Raw genomic sequence first — 17700 nt, 5'->3', positions numbered from 1 at the left:
TAAAAAGGGTCAGCAGCATTGCCAGTGTGAGTAGTAAGGAGTTTGGTAGATATTTTGCTGCTGGTTGCTTATTGGTACTTTGCAGTTTCATCTCTGTTTGGGGCTTCACTCTTAGCTTTTCCAGGCTTCATTTCAGGACTTATTGGTGTCTCCAAGACCCGGGAGGATTCAGACCATGTGGACCCTTCCAGGTATCAGACAGCCTTCCATTACCTAGTAATGGGGATTGTGGTCTCCACTGGTGGTTCCTCTTCTGAGGAAGAGAGGGGCAGAAGGGAGAGGAGGCCAATTGTCCCAGTGCCACTTCCAGGGGAGCGACCTGTGGGAGGAGAGGCACAGGCACATGGTGGCGCAGGGCCACCATGAAGTGTAAAGTTGCAGGGGCTGCAGAAGACGCCACTATCCTGCTGCCAGGGTTTACAGGCAGCGATGCAGCTACCTCAATATGTCTGAGGTGCAATACCTAAGGAGGATCCACCTCTCAAGGGAGACAGTGACTTCCATTTGTCCGATTACTGGGCCTGAGATCAGCCCCGACTGTGTGGGTGGACACCTTATGCCAGTGGCTCTGAAGGTCACAGTGGCCCTCAACTTCTATGCCTCTGGCTCTTTCCAAGGTTCAGTGTGGGATCTGTGTGGAGTCTCCCAATCAGTTGTCCACAGTTCTATCAAGCTGGTGACAGAAGCTCTGTTCAACTGACCCTTATACTTTACCGTATGGAGGAGGCCAGCCAGACTGAGCAAGCCAGAGGCCTTGCAGTGATTGCTGGGTTCCCCCGCATCCAGGGTGCCATCGACTGCACACATGTGGCCATCAAGGTGCCAGCAGGTCAGCCGGGTGCCTTTGTAAATAGGGAGGGATTCCACTCCATGAACATGCAGATAGTGTGTGATCACCGGATGCAAATTCTGCAAGTTTGTACAAGGTACCCAGGCAGTTCCCATGATGCTTACATCCTGAGACACTCCCAGGTGCCGGGGCTGTTCAGTGCTCCAGCTTGAATGGATGGCTGCTAGGTGACAAGGGCTATCCATTGAAAAGGTGGCTCATGACGCCTCTCCACCACCCAAGAACAGAGGCGGAGCAGCAGTACAACAGGAGCCATGCCTCCACAAGGGTGGTGATAGAGAGGACCATAGGTCTTCTGAAGATACACTTCCAATGCCTGGACCATTCAGGGGGAGCACTACAGTAACTCCCAGAGTGGGTAGTGATTGCATGCTGCGCTCTCCCCAATCTGGCACTGGCAATGGGGGACCAACAGGAGGAAGAAGATGTTGATGCAGCTCCACAGGCCACAGAGGATGAGTCCAGTAGTGAATCAGAAGAGGAGCACGGTGAGGAGAATGCTGAGGGCATGGGGGCAGACCTCTGTATCCTCCAGGGAGGCGGGGACACCTTGATCTAACGCTCCTTCAGCTAGGTTACCAAAGATCTGCTTCCACCTCATTCCAGGGCTGCCACCTCCATCCCAGATGTGCGAAATTTGCACCCAAAGTCCACTCAATGCCTGTGCAATAAAGTTTCCAGCCACTGACATCCAAAATTATATACTGGCATACCCAGCACCAGAAAGAAAAAATGGTGAAGCATACTCGGGCCTCACCACATCAGTGAGGAGTTGCGTTTCATGCTGGGTGGGCCTTAATTGGCCTGCCAGTGTGAAATTGTGGTCGGGGGCTGATCACAGACAGTGGCCCGTTTCCTAGTCACTCCTGGGCCCGCCGACTGCGCCCATCCGCCAAACTCAAAATTCTGCCTGTAGGGATTGTTGGCAGGCTTTCTGACCATGGAGGTGTTATAGCCAAATTCAATCTGTAAATATATGCTTCCCCAGGCGGAATCGTAAACGTTGGAAATTTTTGGCTTATTTTTTTCCCCCTAGTTCAGTGATATTTTTCTTGTTGTCAATATAGGATTTTTCAAAGTTACAAAGCATTTATTTGCAATAAAACAAGTCAAAAGGACCATGCCAGTATTTTATACTTCATACAAGCATCCTCCCACCCTTCTTCATTTAAGCCCTTTAACATGTCCTTTTTTTTCTTTCCCATATGCTTATGCAGCTTCCCTTTAAATGCATCTATGCTATTCTCCTCATCTACTCTATATGGTGCTGAATTCCACATCCTGGATTAAGCTTCACTTTATATGTTTTAAATAAATAAGTCAGAATAATGCTCTGAGATATTAAGAATAAATATGTCCACAGTAAATATTTTTGTGTGCTTCATGGCAAGACTTTAACCAAAATGGGTTCAAGCCTTCATTAGAATAGTGGTCGAATAATTTACTTATTTATGTGCTGTTATATGTGACTAATATTGCACAGCACACTTTAAAGGGTATGGTAGTCTCATATTTATATTTGGTTAGCAACCCAGAGATTGAGAGCTTACATATAAGTTGTGAAATTAAATTTGATGAATTTGTTACTTGTGAGTTAGTACCAAAAAATGACCACAAAGGCTTCTGAGTTGTCATTAAAACCCACTGGCTCACTAGTGAAGAAGCTAGTCTATCTATTACTCCAGTCTCATGTAAAATGGTTGACTCTTAATGCTCACAAGACAGCTAGCAATGGCTAACAAATGTTGTTTTGCTGGTAATATCTCCAGAACCAACAAATTTAAAAGGTACCTGATTCTCTCAGTACACAAGACCTTTTAGGAGCAGAAAAAGGCAATTGGGCCTAAAAAACAACCCTTCTCTGATACTGAACATCAATCTCATCATATCACCATCTCCTTCAAACCTAATGACAATCGTCTGGTTGCCCATTAATGAACCTCTTGAGGGATGTTACTCCTAGATTATTTCACATCATAAACAATGAGCAGATTGTCTGCCTCTGTTTCAATCTTCCACTTGCTCTTATTGGGCTACAGAATTAGAGTTTTGAGCCACCATACTCCAGTGGATGGGGGGAGGGGGTGGTAAAAATCAGGTGCAGTAATATTTGAAATTTAAAATACTTAGACTGAGCCTTCAGGCATCTAGGCCCCATACTTTGGAATTCCCTCTTTAAACCTTCAACCTCACTCTGCCATTCTTACCTGGTCTGGCCTACATGTGACTCCAGATGTCGTTGACTCTTAACTTCCCTTTGAAATGGCCTCGCAAACCAAACAGTTCAAGGGCAGTTAGGGATGGACAAAAAATGCTGGCACTGCCAGTGACGTCCACATTCCATGAAAGGATAAATAATTCACCTTAAAAATCACCTCTTTGACAAAGACTTAGGCTGATCCTCTATTATCTCCTTCTTGGCTTAGGGTCCATTTGTATATGATTATGACTCTGAAGAGCCTTGGGACATTTGCTTATGTTAAAGACTCAATATAAATGTCCCCAATCCCTAGACCAATCCCTACTGCACATTGCAAGACAACCATCTAACCATTTAGTGCTGTATCAAGGACGGTTTTGTTCTCTGGGCTCTTGCTAACTAGGATCCATATTCAAACTGCCCAAACTCCTGTCATGTAGAACCTTTACAGCCAAAAACTGTGGAGGTTTTCATTCAGCTTGGAGTTAAAGGCCAATAAACCTGTGAGAATCCATGCAGAGTCTCTTGCTGTATGCCAACAAAAGCAGAGGAATCACAGAACGTTATCACAAAGGAAAAAATGCAATATTTTCCATCCTAGATTTTATTCAAAATCAACAATTAAAAGGCACTTTACAGGAGGATCAATATTGAACCACTCTGCTATATCTAGCATATAAAATATATGCTATTGTGCAAAACAAGACCCAACAATCAATATACAGCCTTCTTCTCATATACAAAATAGACCAAAACAGATCAATATCTTCCGTAAGACTATCTAGAAGTATCAAAGTAAACAAACAATGATTTATATACAGTCTTTGTTGACTCGTCTAGAGGTAATAACATTGTTTTTTTGGCAGATTTTGACAGGTGATTTCATAGTCGGTTGAGATTAAGAAACAGTCTGTTCTTGGCCTCTCAATCCATTTTCTTCTGCATCAATGCTCATGCTGTCATCCCCGTAGAAGTAGCAAGGTGGTCTTGCAGGAGGAGCTTCAATGATTAAGACTCCTTCAGGAGACAGGGACGCAAAGACTGTCACGGGGTCAACTTCGATGGGCAGCCTAGAGAAGCACAGAATGACAATGAGCAAAGCTTTCACATCAAATCCTGCAATCCTGACCCAATTGTAGGTTCAACACTTATGTTTAATACATTTGTAATATAATTTTGTGTTTCAATTTTATTTTATACAAAGCCATGTAAACAGTCTAAGCATGTTAGAGAGATAGCAGATTAATCTTGAAAGTTGAATTGCTCATGCAAAGATATCTTCAGCAAAGTTAAAATATGAGATGGATAGACAAGGCTGTGTAGTTATTAAGTCCTGCGACAGCAGCCAGCAGTGAGAGGACACTAGCTGATCAAATGGAATTAGAAATAAAGGCACAAAAACGAAACATGACAGATGTTGGGAAAACAGAAAATGCTGGAAACATTTATCAGGTCAGGCAGCATCTCTGGGGACAGAAGCAGAGTTAACATTTCAGCTCGATGACCTTCCATCAGAACAGTTCCAATGAAAGGTCACTGACCTGGAATGTAGGGTGGGATTTTCCAGCCCTGCCTGCCGCTGGGATTGTCCAGTCCCGTCGAAAGTCAATGGATTTTTGGTTGGGCCGCCGAATTCCCCTGATGGGTACCGCCATGATGGGGCCAGAAAATCCCGGCCGTAGAAATAATGGTACTGACTTTCAAATTGCAAACATATTAAAGTGACAATGTAACAAAACTTAATGGTTTCACTCAAAGTTAATGGTAAACTAATATTCTCTGCTTAAAAAAAAAGCAGAAACACACAGGCCCTGAAATTCTGTGGTTCCTTTGGTTTCTGACTTTTGGGAGGTAGGGGGAGGATGGTGGGGGAAGGGATTCCACAGTCTCCCTGAAGAGTTACTGTGGAATACAATGAGAAACCCCTATAATTTCCAAGCTATTCTTTGTAAACTATCCCAATGTAGGTATTTATTAAGAAATGAAAATGAATCAATAATTTGATGCAAGCAGGGAAAGCAAGTGAGTCCTCTTATCCATGGCAACCCAATGAGAACTATCAATGTGTTAACCCTCTAAATGCTGGTAGTTCCAAGAAAATTTGAGTTTTCCTCAGCCAGAATGATTTTTAAAGTTTCAAGTTCACTTGAGTATGTAAATGCTCACATATTGCATACAGTAACAAAGCTACTCAAATTACTAAAGGAACTGAGGAGTCCTCCATTTCAGAATCATCCTATGAACCAATTCTAATGTTTTTTGAGAGCTTGGTGCCCAGAATGGCACAAAGTGTGCCAAAGTGTCAGCTGTAGCTCAGCTGGTAGCATTCTCACCTCCAAGTCAAAGATCTAGGCTGACATTCCAGGGCAGTGCTGAGAGAGTGCTGCACTGTCAGAGGCGCTGTCTTTCAGGTGAGACATTAAACCGAGGCCTCATCTGTCCTGGATGGACCTAAAAGATCCCATGGCACCATTTCAAAAAAGAGCCAGGGAGTTCTCCTCGGTATCCTGGCCAATATTTATCACTCAGTCAATGTGACAAAAGCAGATTATCTAGCCATTATCACATTGCTAATTGTGCATGCGAGCTTCTTGGGTGAGGTATTTCCTACAACAGTGATTTCACTTCAAAAAGTAACACATTGGCTGTACAGCACTTTGGTACATGTTATGGTCCTAAAGGGGGCTATATAAGTGCAAGTCTCTCTTTCTTTTACATGTGACCAGAAGAGTAACTCCTATTTTCAGTATTTGACTAACTTCAATGATAACACCTTCACATTCATTGGATACTTGGAGTAATGTTCAGAGTCACATCCAAATCCATTTTACTAATACAAATCCTTTCACAAACAGTTCACACTTGTGTCTACATTATCATCCATTACCATTCGATACAGTGTGCACTTAATTGATCCAAACCCCTTTGAATGCCATTAATCTGCACTGTACATGTCATTATCGAAATTTATAACAAGAAGTACTCTCCTCTATATTATTAATGAATGGTATGAGACAAGTGACCCAGAATAAAACGCTGAGGAACTTTCTCCTTACTATTGCTGAGCCAGCCAAATTCCTACTAATTTCATGAACCTCGATCCTGTTGAACAGCCTCACAACTGGAACAGTAATGAATGAATAAATTCTGTGAAAGAATGCATTAAATAGAACAAACAGAAGTTGTTCTGACTGGGCTGTGTTCAAACCAATATTTTCCTCACTTCCATGAGTCTTTTATGGAGGTCTAGGCATGCCTATTATCTTGGCAGCTGAACAGAAAGGAGGGTTTGAGTGACATGGGCTATAAGCATAATACCTTTAATTTGCTCTCATCTTAGTATGATATATCATTGGGTCCATTTTGACTTTGTGTTGATTGTGTTTGGAAAGAGACATGCTCCAAAGGGTATACTTTGCTTACAGCACATCATTGTGTCCAATTCATTGGAAAGCTGTTGAAATAGAGGCCTTCAAATTATACAGATTCTCTTGGACTCCTGCAGCTCAGGCAAGAGACCCAAAGAATCCCCACCACTCCACAAAAAGGCAAAAACTGGGAGAATCCCTGAAAGATTTCACAGCCAGACAATATACAGGAAGCTGAATGAAAAACTTATTTAAAAAAGTGATACATAAAGCAATATTTGGGACATATCTAAAAGTCACTCCTTATCACCAAGTCTCTTCCTTTGAGTTATGAGGGGCATCAGGTATTGGACATGGAGGAAAGGAGGATGTAAATATGTGGAATATACTTTGAGTAAGTGGTCCTAAGGTAAACATGGATGATACCAGGGATGGGACAATATAGAGATGAGGAAAGACTTGTGATGCTGGCATAATTTCCACTGGAGCAGAGATGGCCCAGAGGAAACCTTATCAGAATGATCAAGATTATGAAGAGATTTAAAGGATGAGTAGGGAATGACTATTTCCTCTGTTTGGAGAGGAAATACTGAATGGTTATAGTTTAAAATGGTTATATTTAAATTTAGGAGAAACGTTTTTGAACAAAATTGTCACTAAGAAATTTAGAAGCAACATTTTTGAACAGAGTTATTATAGCAGAGAAGGCACTGCCAAAGGAAGTAGTTGTATTTCGCAAGGATTGATAAGCATCTGAAGCAGATGGAGACAAAGGTTTACAGGGAGAAAGCAGGGAAGATGGACTCATTCTGAACTGCTCTGGTGGAGAGCTGGCACAGATATGAGGGCCTTTCTTTCTGTTAGGTAATGTCGTGGGGTGGGCAGTTAGCTCAGGTGGCCTGCATGTGGGTCAGATTAACGCCAGCAGCACAGGATTCAACCCCCGTTCTGGCTGAGGTAAACTTAGGGTCTATCTCCTTGCCCTACCTTGTAGCAAAAATAATTAGAGCACTTGTTAGGCAGTTCGGGTAATAATCGCCAAGGACCTGCCTTCAGATAGACCTCAAGAAGAAAAAGAAACTCCTAGAACAGAGTGGAATCTGGGATGTCTAGAGATAGGGAGACAAGCAACATGAAGATGACCACGAAGAACAGAAAAATAAATGGCTAAGCGGTATCAGGTAAACAGGAGAGAAGGAAGGAAGAAACAAAAAATGCACTTGACTGAGGATACATAAGCCAAAACTTTCGATTTGGACACAGCGTAAAAAAAAGCTTATTTGATTTGTTGACTGTGATATATTCAATTTTCCATAGACTTCAACTGAGCAGTAAATTTGGAGGGTCCATAACTGTATATTTCTCAAGTTGGGAATTCTGTCCATTGTGTGGAATCAGTCTAATTGTTACTGGCCTCATCCTCTCTCAGCGTATTTTCATTTGTGTGTACACAGGAAAAACGAGTGAGATCAACAGGAAAGATCTGATCAACCTACCATCCCACTGATTGTCTCTGGGATCAATTAAAAGATCTGGGACATGAGGGCTTGGAGCTTGCACAACTGAATTTGGCTTCAGGAATTCATACTGCATTGAGTAAATCCAGCAGAAAAGCTGGATAACTATTTGGTTAGTCATTAGATTGAGGTATACATTGATGGAGATGACAAAATATGTGGTGCTACTGAGGAATGCTCTCTGTAAAATATTGTTGTGTGCAGTCAGTTTTTTCAATGCTCAATACCATGCATGCGGTTTGTGAACACATGAATTAGGAGCACCAGTGGGCAATTTGGCCCCTCAAGCATGCTCTGCTGTTTGATAAGATCACGGCTGATCTGATTGTGGCCTCTACTTTTCTGTCTACCCCCAATAACCTTTGATTCACTGGTCAGTCAAGAATCTAACTTAGCCTTAAAAATTTTCAGTGACCCAGTCTCCACAGCTCTCTGGGGAAGAGAATTTCATGGACTAAGGGCCCTCAGGGAGAAAAAAAATCCTCATCTCCATCTTAAATGGGAGACCCCTTATTTTTAAACTGTGTCGCCTAGTTCTAGCTCTCCCACAAGGGTAAACATCCTTTCAGCATCCACCCTGTCAAGTCCCCTCAAGGATCTAATACGTTTCAATAAGATCAACTCTCATTCTTCTAAGCTCAAATGGACATAGGCTCAACCTGTCTAACCTTTACTTATAACACAAGCCCTTCAACCCAGGAATCAATTGAGTGAATGTTGTCTGAACTGCTTTTAATGAAATTATGTCCTTTCTTAAACAAGGAGACCATGGAAAGCTACATGGTACTCCAGATGTGGTCTCACCAATGCCCTGCGCAGCTGTAGCAAAACTTCCCTACTTTTACATACTCCCTTTGCAATAAAAAACGACATTCCATGTGCCTTCTTAATCACTTGATCCTGCATACTAACTTTTTGTGATTCATGTACCAGGACACCCAGATCCTTTTGTACCACCGAGTTCTGTAATCTCTCCATTTAAATAATATGTTGCTTTTCTATTCTTCCTGCCAAGGTGGAGATGTTTATATTTTCCCACATTGCCTCTGCTAAATTTTTGTCCACTCACTTATCTTATCTATGTTCCTTTACAGATTCCTCATGTCCTCTTCACAACTTACTCTATTACCTATCTTTGCGTCATCAGCAAATTTAGCAACCATACATTCAGTCCCTTTGAGGCCCAACACTGATCCCTGTGGCACTCCATTTGTTATATCTTGCCAACCTTTAAATAACCTGTTTTTCCCTAAACTCTGCTTCCTGTTAGCTAACCAATCCTCTATCCATGCTAATATGCTATCCTCTACACCATGAGCTCTTATTTTGTGTAGTAGACTCTGGTGTGGCACCTTGTAAATGCTTTCTGGAAATCCAAGTACATCACAGCTACAGGTTTTCCTTTCTTTATCCATGTTCCTTGTTACTTCCTCAAAAGAGCTCAAGTAAATTTGTCAAACATGATTTCCTTTCACAAAACCATGTTGACTCTGCCTGATTGCACTGGGATTTTCTCAGTGCCCTACTATAAGCTCCTTAGTATTATATTGCAGTGTTTTCCCTATGACAAATGTTTTGCTAAGTGAGCTGTAATTTCCTGCTTTCTGTCTCCATCCTTTCTTGAAGAGGAGTTACATTTGCAATTTTCCAATATTCCCACAATCTAGTGAATTTTGGAAAATTAAAATCAACGCATCTACTATCTCAGCTGCCACTTCTTTTAAGACCCTAAGATAAAGTCCATCTGGACCCGGGGACTTATCAACTTTTAGTTCTAATGATTTTCTCAGTATCCTTCCCCTGATAATTGTAATTATTTTAAGTCCCTGCGTCCTTTTCACCTCTTGATTTACAATTATTTCTGTGATTATATTTGTGTTTTCTACAATGAAGACAGATGCAAAATATAAATGCTTTCACCATTTCCTTATTTCCAATATTAATTCCACAGACTCACTCTCTAGAGGACCCACACTCACTTTAGTTACTCTTTTCCTTTTTAAATACCTGTAGAAACTCTGGTTTTATATTTCTAGCTAACTTTCTCTCATCCTTTAATTTCTCCCTCTTTATTTTTATTAGTCATTCTTTGCCCTTTTTTTAATAATCTGTCCAATCTTCTGACCTGCCATTAATCTTCCTGGAATTGTATGCTTCCTTTTGATTTGATACTATCTTTAATTTTAGTGGGATCATTGCTGTTGAGTCTCTGGAATCATGGAAATGTTATACCAAGGATACACGAAACGGATGTAAATTCTGAGGCATGTAGGATTGGATAACTAGATTAGATCTTTGCTTGAGTTATCTTTGATAACTAGCAAGCAACTGTGCAGAATCTTTCCTTAAGAGATTAAAGATTTGAGGTAGGTTCCTTGCAAGAATAGCTTTTGCATGGTGTGTGGAGGGAATGAACTTTTGTGCACTGAATGGATGTTTCTTCTTGTATGCTTTCCTATATTAACTACTTTGCTTTAACATACGAGTACAAGAAAGTGCTCCACAAAGGCTGCTTTCGCCAAAGGTCTGTCCTATACTGTTGTTTGTAAAGTGTAGCCATCGATAACCAACTGACACTAAACACGGTAGAACATTAAATCTTCAGTAAGTTCCCAAGCTAACAGCTCACATTTACAATCTTTGGGTTGAGCAAATGTTCCTCTATTGACTTTACCTCAAGCAATAGGTCAAGGGCATCAAGAATCGAGTCAACAATCCTTGTTAACGAGACACTACCACAGAGTGAAAAACAGTTCGAACCTTTTTTTGTTTGGAGACAAACACTATAATGGCCTAAATTTTGTTGGTGATTATCTTCACATCACTTGAGTGTGGAGTTGGTTTTACAAAATTGGCATAAAGCTCTTCTAATTGTTTCTTTTCCTGAAGAAAACTTGTTTGGCAAACACGTTGTCATCATGAGTCTTGCTTCGTATGTTGTCTCTCTAGTGCCAGGGTAAAAGACATCACATAGAGAATATTCTGCAGGGGGTAGGAAATGACCCAGAGATTGTGATACAGGTCAGTGTCAATAGCATAAGGAGAGCCAGTATTGAGGTCCTCTGGCTTACAGGAGCTCAAAAAAATTAAAAAGTAGGACATCAAAGGTAGTAATCTCTGGATTACTCCCAGTGCCACCTGCCAGCAAGAGTAAAAATAAGAAGATAGGAAGGATCTATGCATGGATTGCGTTTTGAAGCATTGGGACCAGTTCTGAGGCAGAAGGCATCTATTCAAAAGGGATGATTTGCACCTCAACAAAACGTGGACCAATGGGGAGGTTCATTAGTCTGGTTGAGGAGGGTTTAAACTAGCTTGGCAATGAATGTGTATCATATAGAAGTAGAAAAGAGGGATAAAGTGCATCAAGGAGTGTGTCAGAAAGTACAAAAGAAGGGAATAGTACCATATTAGATAGCAGCAAACTAAGAAGGATTACAAGGAATACAAATACAGCTTTAGAACGTATGTATGTATGAGAACACACAAAATGTGGGTGAATAAGATTGGTGAGTTACAAGTGCAAGTTATACGGAAATATGATTTAATGACAACAATGGAAATATGGCTTGAAAATGCTGAGTACTGGGCCCTTAATATTCACAAATTTTAAGTGTTCAGGAAAGATAGGCAAGGAAAAAGGAAGGTGGGGTGGCAGTACTGATTAGGGAAGAGATTATTGGGAAGAATGATTGTTGGAAAAAAAGAATGTCCTTGAGAGGGCAAGGACAGAATCCATTCAGTGAACAGCAGGAAGGGTATGATCACACTACTGGGGATATCCTATCGGCCTTCAAGTATTCAGCAAGAGTGAGAGAAGCAAATCTGCAGGGAAATCGCAGATATGCAAGAACTACAGTGGTAATACAGGGACTTTAATTACTTAAATATTGGTTGGAATAAGAAGAGAGGGAGGAATTTCTGAAATGTGTTCAGGAGAGCTTCCTTATGAACTAGTATATTCATAGACCAACTAGGAAGGAAGCATTGTTGGATCTAGTGCTGGGAAATGAGATCGGGTAAGTGGACCAATTGGCTGTGGGGGTGCACTTGAGTAAGAGTGATCATTGTATCAATATGTTTAGGTAAGAACCATGAACAATCTAAAGTTGAACTTCTAAATAGGAAGAAGGCTACGTTCAGTTGGATGAGAGGGGATCTAGCAGGGGTAAAATGGAACCAAAGTCTGACAATGAAAACTGTAACAGAACAATGGGTGATCTTTAAAGGAAGAAATGTTTCAGGTACAGGCTAGGCATATTCTTACAAGGAGGAAAGACAAGGGAACCAAAGCAAAGGGTCTTTGGATGATGAGGGAGATAGAGAATATAATGAAATATAAAATTAGGGTGTATGATGCATGTCAGGTAAATTCTTCAATGAGAACCAAGCCAAATATAATTAAGCAGAGAGGGGAAGTGAAGAGGAAAATAAGATGACAAAGAGACAATATGAGAATAGAATGGCAGTGAACATAAAAGGTAACCAAAAAATCTTCAATTGGCATGTAGAAAGTCAATAGGTAGTAAGAGGTGTGGTGGGGCTTATTAGGGATAAAAAAGGTGTTATATGCTTAGAAACGCAGGGCAAAGCCATAATACTAAATGGATGCTACATATCGGTGTTTACTAAAGGAAGAGGGTGCTGACAAAACATCAGTAGAAGTGGATATGGTGAAAATTGATAGGCAGGATGTACAGTAGAGACTGGCTATGCTTAAGAGTGGATAAGTCACCTTATCCACGTGGCTTGCATCCCAGGTTGCTAAAGGAAAGCAGGGATGGAGATACTGAAAGTGCTTGCCATTTTCTTCCAGCCATCCCCAGGTAGGGGGAACAGGTGGATGGGGTGCCCAGGTTGTCACATGCTCCTCCCACTGTCAACGCTTGGCTTCAGCTAGCCCATAGCTATGAGACTCAAGGAGTTCAACTCCTTCCTGATGCTTTTCCTTCACTTCGGGTGGTCTTGGGCCAGGGACTCCAAATGTCAGTGGGAATGTTGTACTTTTTCAAGGAGGCTTTGAGGGTGTCCTTGAAGTGTTTGCTCTGCCCTCCTTGGGCTTGCTTGCCATGTCAAAGCTCCAAGTACAGTTCTTGTTTTGGGAGTCTTGTGTCAGGCACACGGACGATGTGGCCTGCCCAGCGGAGCTGATCGAACTTGGTCAATGCTTTGATGCTGGGGATGTTGGCCTGAGCGAGAACATTGATGTTGGTGTGCCAAACCTGCCAATGGATTTGCAGAATCCATCGGAGTCAGCACTGGTGGCACTCCTCCAGAGTTTTGAGGTGCCTGCTGTACATAGTCCACGTCTCTGACCGTGAGTTTGGTGCCAGGTTGAAGTCCTAGTCTTCAAACACTCTGTTCCTCAGACGGCTAAAGGCTGCGCTGGCACAGTGAAGGCAGTGTTATCTTGTCGATGTTTGCCCCCGTTGACAGTAGGTCCACGTTGTCCAACACCTCGTTGTGGATTTTGATAACATATATATGTGCGTGTATGAAAATGTATATAATTATGTATTTGGATATTGGAATAAAAATTCAAAATTTGCATATCTAACCAAACTTGAATTTGTGGCAATCTGTGAGGATGATACCAATTGACTTCAACAAGACATGGATAGGATGACAGAATAGGCCAACAAGTAGCAGATAGAATTTAATACAGAGAAGTGTTAAGGCAATGCATTTTGGCAGAAGGAATAGGGAGAAGCATTATATATTTCATGATACAGCCCTAAAGCGTATGCAGGTACAGAGGTTCATATGCATAGATCTTTGAAGGTGTAAGGACATTTTGAGTAGTTAGCAAAGCATAAGGGATCCTGAGCTTCATAAATAGAGGCATTGAGTATAAGAGCATGGAGGTTTTGCTGAACCTTTATAAATCTCTGGTTAGGCCATAACTAGAGTATAGCATCCACTTCTGGTCATCGCACATAAAGGAGGATGTAACAGTTCTCAAGAGGGTGCCAAGGAGTTTTACCAGATTGGATACAGGGATGAGGGAAGTTAGCTACAAGGTTGGGTTGGAGAAGAAGGAATTGTTCTTCTTGGAGTAAAAGAGGCTGAGGAGAGATTTGATAGAGGTCTGCAAGATTATGAAAGATTCAGATAAGGTAGACTAAGAAAAGCTGTTCCCAATGGATGATGGTACAAGAATTAGGAGACACCAATTTAAGGTTTTGGACAGGGCATTGTGTTTGTGAGGAAAATTTTGGCAACATTTTAGTTGTTTAGAAGAAAGCATGAAGATATAAACTGCACTGATGAGCAATGTCACATTTCATGGGCATGACATCATTCAGGATACAAATGCTAATTTACTGCTCATTTAAAATTAAAATTAATTATTTTAACTCAAGTCTGCCAAGTCTCAGACTTTAGGAGTGACAATCACTTATTATACATGCAAATTATATGATTGAATATTTGCCGTGTTCATTATTGGTAGTGAAATCATAAATAATACAAAGTGAAGAGAGAAAATGTTCCCATGTGTTTAAATGGGTTTGTAATTTGTCTTTTTTCTCTAATCTTCAGAGTTCAGTCTGCAGATAATGTCTCCCTAATGTCTAATGGAGTTCAAGGGTAAAAAAAACATTTGTTCAAAAGATATTAAAGTAAATTGCTCATTAAGCCAATTCAGATGTTCTACATTTACAAATATTTTAAAATATTTTTTGTATTAAAAAGATCATTCTCTAAATAGAAAAAAAGACCCAAAATATACAGATGCTGGAAAATGTAAAATAAATATAAAAACAGAAAATGCTAGAAACATTCGGCAAGTCTGGCAACATTTGTGAGAAAGAAACAAGTGTTTGAACAAGTAGGATTTTAACTCATTCAAAATCTATTCGCTTGCGCAGTTAAAATAGGGCCCAACGTGTCAGATCAATGATCTACCAACAGAACATTCTGACTGTTTTTCTCTCTTTATAGATGCTGACAGACTTGCTGGTTGTTTGTGCCGTTTTCTATTTTATTTCATTATCTAAATACTTTTGACTTGACAGTTTGACGGTGCAACAGTAGCTGCACAGCTGTGTTCACATGAACTTCTTCTGTCGCTATTTTAAGAGAGTCATCGGTACCTTTAAAGTAAACATTTTAAATAGTGGGTCAGAGGAACTACATACGGTTAACTCAAATTTCAACCCAGCCCCAATTGTCAAAATGGATCTGGAAAACATTAACAGAGCCAACGTGAAGAGTTAAGGTCCAGAAAGCACCGTTAGAGTGCCTCCAGCCAGTACCCTTGCTCCCCTAGCGGCACTTTAAGAAGGACGATCAATAGATGGGGGCGAGTGCAGTAACAAGACCGATGGTCTCAGTTGTGACACGAACTTTAGCTTCTAGTTCCAGCTTGCTATGGGAATCATTAAAACTTACACAAATTTGCCCCTTAATACTCAGCGCGACTCCATTGCCAAATAAGGCTTTCCTTCTGCGAGCAAGGAATCTCACACAAGTCCATGAACTCCCTTTCTTGGCATTTCCTACGCAGTTTATACCATGAAAGCGACAATGAAAACCAAAGTTTCACATATTAAAAAAAAGAAACATAATAACAACTCGCTATTCCTCCTTAAGCCGCTGCTTTTAAACTTATACTTTTAAACTTTTTTTTGTTTCCTTTTGACAGTGGTGTCTGCTACTTACTGGATCTTTTTGGTGAAATTTTTTGAGACTATTCCTCCTTCTTCTTGTTTTTCTTCATGTTTTCCTTAGAGCGATACAAAGGGAAATGTCAGGAAAGAACATCAGATTTAAGATATGTATCATGTGATTTACTTCACAAAAGGGACCTGTCCAAGTTTATTTCTTCCAGTGCCTTGGTCACTCTTAGGAGAGTTTGCTGTTGCTGAGCTAGCAGACTAGCTCTAACGTTGTCACTATATTGTCTCTTGGGGGTCTGGGTCTATTCTCATCGGCAGTCCCTGAATCCCTGGTCGCTTGGAACAGGATCCACATCTCCATTCCGATAACCCCTCCCACCCCCATTTCAACTTCGAAAATATCAGCCCAATCTTTCTTAAGTGCACAAAACATAATTCAATTATCACAGTACGCAAGCCTTTAAAATATATTTGTCATAATATTCATTACATGTCCCCCGGGGGTATTTTTTGGGCGATGGATCAAATATAGAACAAACACGCACATATGTCCAGTGTCAAAGATTTATTTTACTATTTGGCCTGTCTCCTAGCTTGAATTTATTCAAACTCAACACTGAGAAAAATAACCCCCAAGTAAGTGTCCTTCTGCAATCCTGCTTTCTAATCTGTATTTTTGAGGCCATAGAATTTTATCAAATTCAGCCAATAAAGCAGGAGACCAAGGATATATAATAAAAAAAAAACACCCAGCAGGTCAGGGGAAAAAAAACATTTGTAGAGAGGTGAAAAATGAACATTTCAGGCGTAAAGCTCTTCATCTGATCTCAGTGGTACTTAGACTCTCTCCCTTGTGCTTTGCCTCTTGTCCCATAATGCCATTAGATAGGCTGGTTAAGGCGGCCATATAAGCAGGCTCTCTCTTTCTCTCTTCACTCAGCCCCCGGGACCTCTCTTGTACCTGTTTGGGGGTGGGGGGGATCTGCCTTCTCTCCCACACTACCTGATATCTCCACGAAGCCATCCTTGGTTTTGATGGCCAATTCCTCCGGCGCGAAGCTCTGCACGTTAACGCACATTTTCCAAGGCTCTCCCGGGTTGATGCTGGGCGGGCTCTTGGGCTCGGAGTAGCCGGTGTAACGGGCCGTGTAATGAGGCGGCGCCGGATTATAAATGCCCGGGGCCTCCCGAGCTGCCTCGTTGAAGGACGATCTCAAAGGCCCGGGCCAGGTGGAGGTCAGCCTGGGTCTCGCCCAGTTGGGCCAGTCGGCCGTGAAGTGCTCAGGGAAAGCCGACATGCCGAACTCATCGTCCAGGAAGCGGGAAGACAAGCCGGGCTCTCGGAAAGGGTCCCTACTGCTCCTGTGCCTCCCGGGGATCTGGCAGGAGAATGGGACCTGACTCTCGGCCATCTTGCTTCTAGATCCTCCGCTTGGTACAGCCAGAAAGTTTCCTTTTCGCCCTCCTTGAGTTGTGTGCCCCGAGCTTTATAGTTTGCTGGAGATGAGGCTACCGCCAGTTGTCATCTCTTTAATCTGATCTCTATGAGCAATTGAAAGGAATCTGACGTGTCCCACGGGAGAATCAGCCCCTCTTACGTGTACTGACCAAGTTTAGCCATGCCCTGACTATCTGAGGGGCACAGCCCTCCCTCCTCTCACAGGCTATTTAAAGCAACTCCAGTCATCCTTGTTTACCAGCCCTTGTCACACCGGGAGGGGGGAGGGAGAGTATTTGATTCATAAGCACCCAACCCCACCCCCCCCCCCCCCCCATCTCAGACTATAAAATAACCAACATTTCTCACGAGTGACTGAAGGCGTTCAAGAATATTCCAGTCAGTCTTTCCTTTCACTTAATAAACACTTGCACAACGCTTACAGGGCGAGAGCTGCGCCCCCCTCGTCCCGTCGCCTGTTTTCTGCTAAACTCCTGGTTCAGCCACAAGCGGCTGGGCCGGCTGGAGATAACGGTGCGCCTTCATACCGCTTCTCAATGCGAACAGTTTACCCTGTGATCACAGGGAAAGAGCCCCTCTCTAGGGCGATCAGTCAATACTACACATTTCGTCTCAATGCAGCGCAGGTCCTGCTTCCTGCTGAAAATAGATGGGTGAGAGACTTGCATTTGCCAATGTTTCATCAGT

At 41.9% G+C, this 17700-nt stretch overlaps 1 protein-coding gene across 1 annotated transcript; it reads right to left on the bottom strand.

Annotated features, from left to right (window-relative positions):
• Window positions 1–3638: 3638 nt before the first annotated feature.
• Window positions 3639–17199, bottom strand: hspb8 (heat shock protein b8). The gene is made up of 3 exons (XM_041201902.1): window positions 16558–17199; window positions 15598–15661; window positions 3639–4120 (listed from the first exon to the last, which is right to left on the bottom strand). The coding sequence occupies exons 1-3, from the start codon at window positions 16964–16966 to the stop codon at window positions 3949–3951; spliced, it is 645 nt and encodes a 214-aa protein (XP_041057836.1). The 5' UTR covers window positions 16967–17199; the 3' UTR covers window positions 3639–3948.
• Window positions 17200–17700: the final 501 nt, after the last annotated feature.

This window comes from Carcharodon carcharias, chromosome 13 (genome assembly GCF_017639515.1).
Source record: "Carcharodon carcharias isolate sCarCar2 chromosome 13, sCarCar2.pri, whole genome shotgun sequence".
Taxonomy (NCBI): domain Eukaryota; kingdom Metazoa; phylum Chordata; class Chondrichthyes; order Lamniformes; family Lamnidae; genus Carcharodon; species Carcharodon carcharias.
The sequence above is the reverse complement of the archived record's forward strand: the minus strand, read 5'-3'. Positions and strand labels throughout refer to the sequence as shown.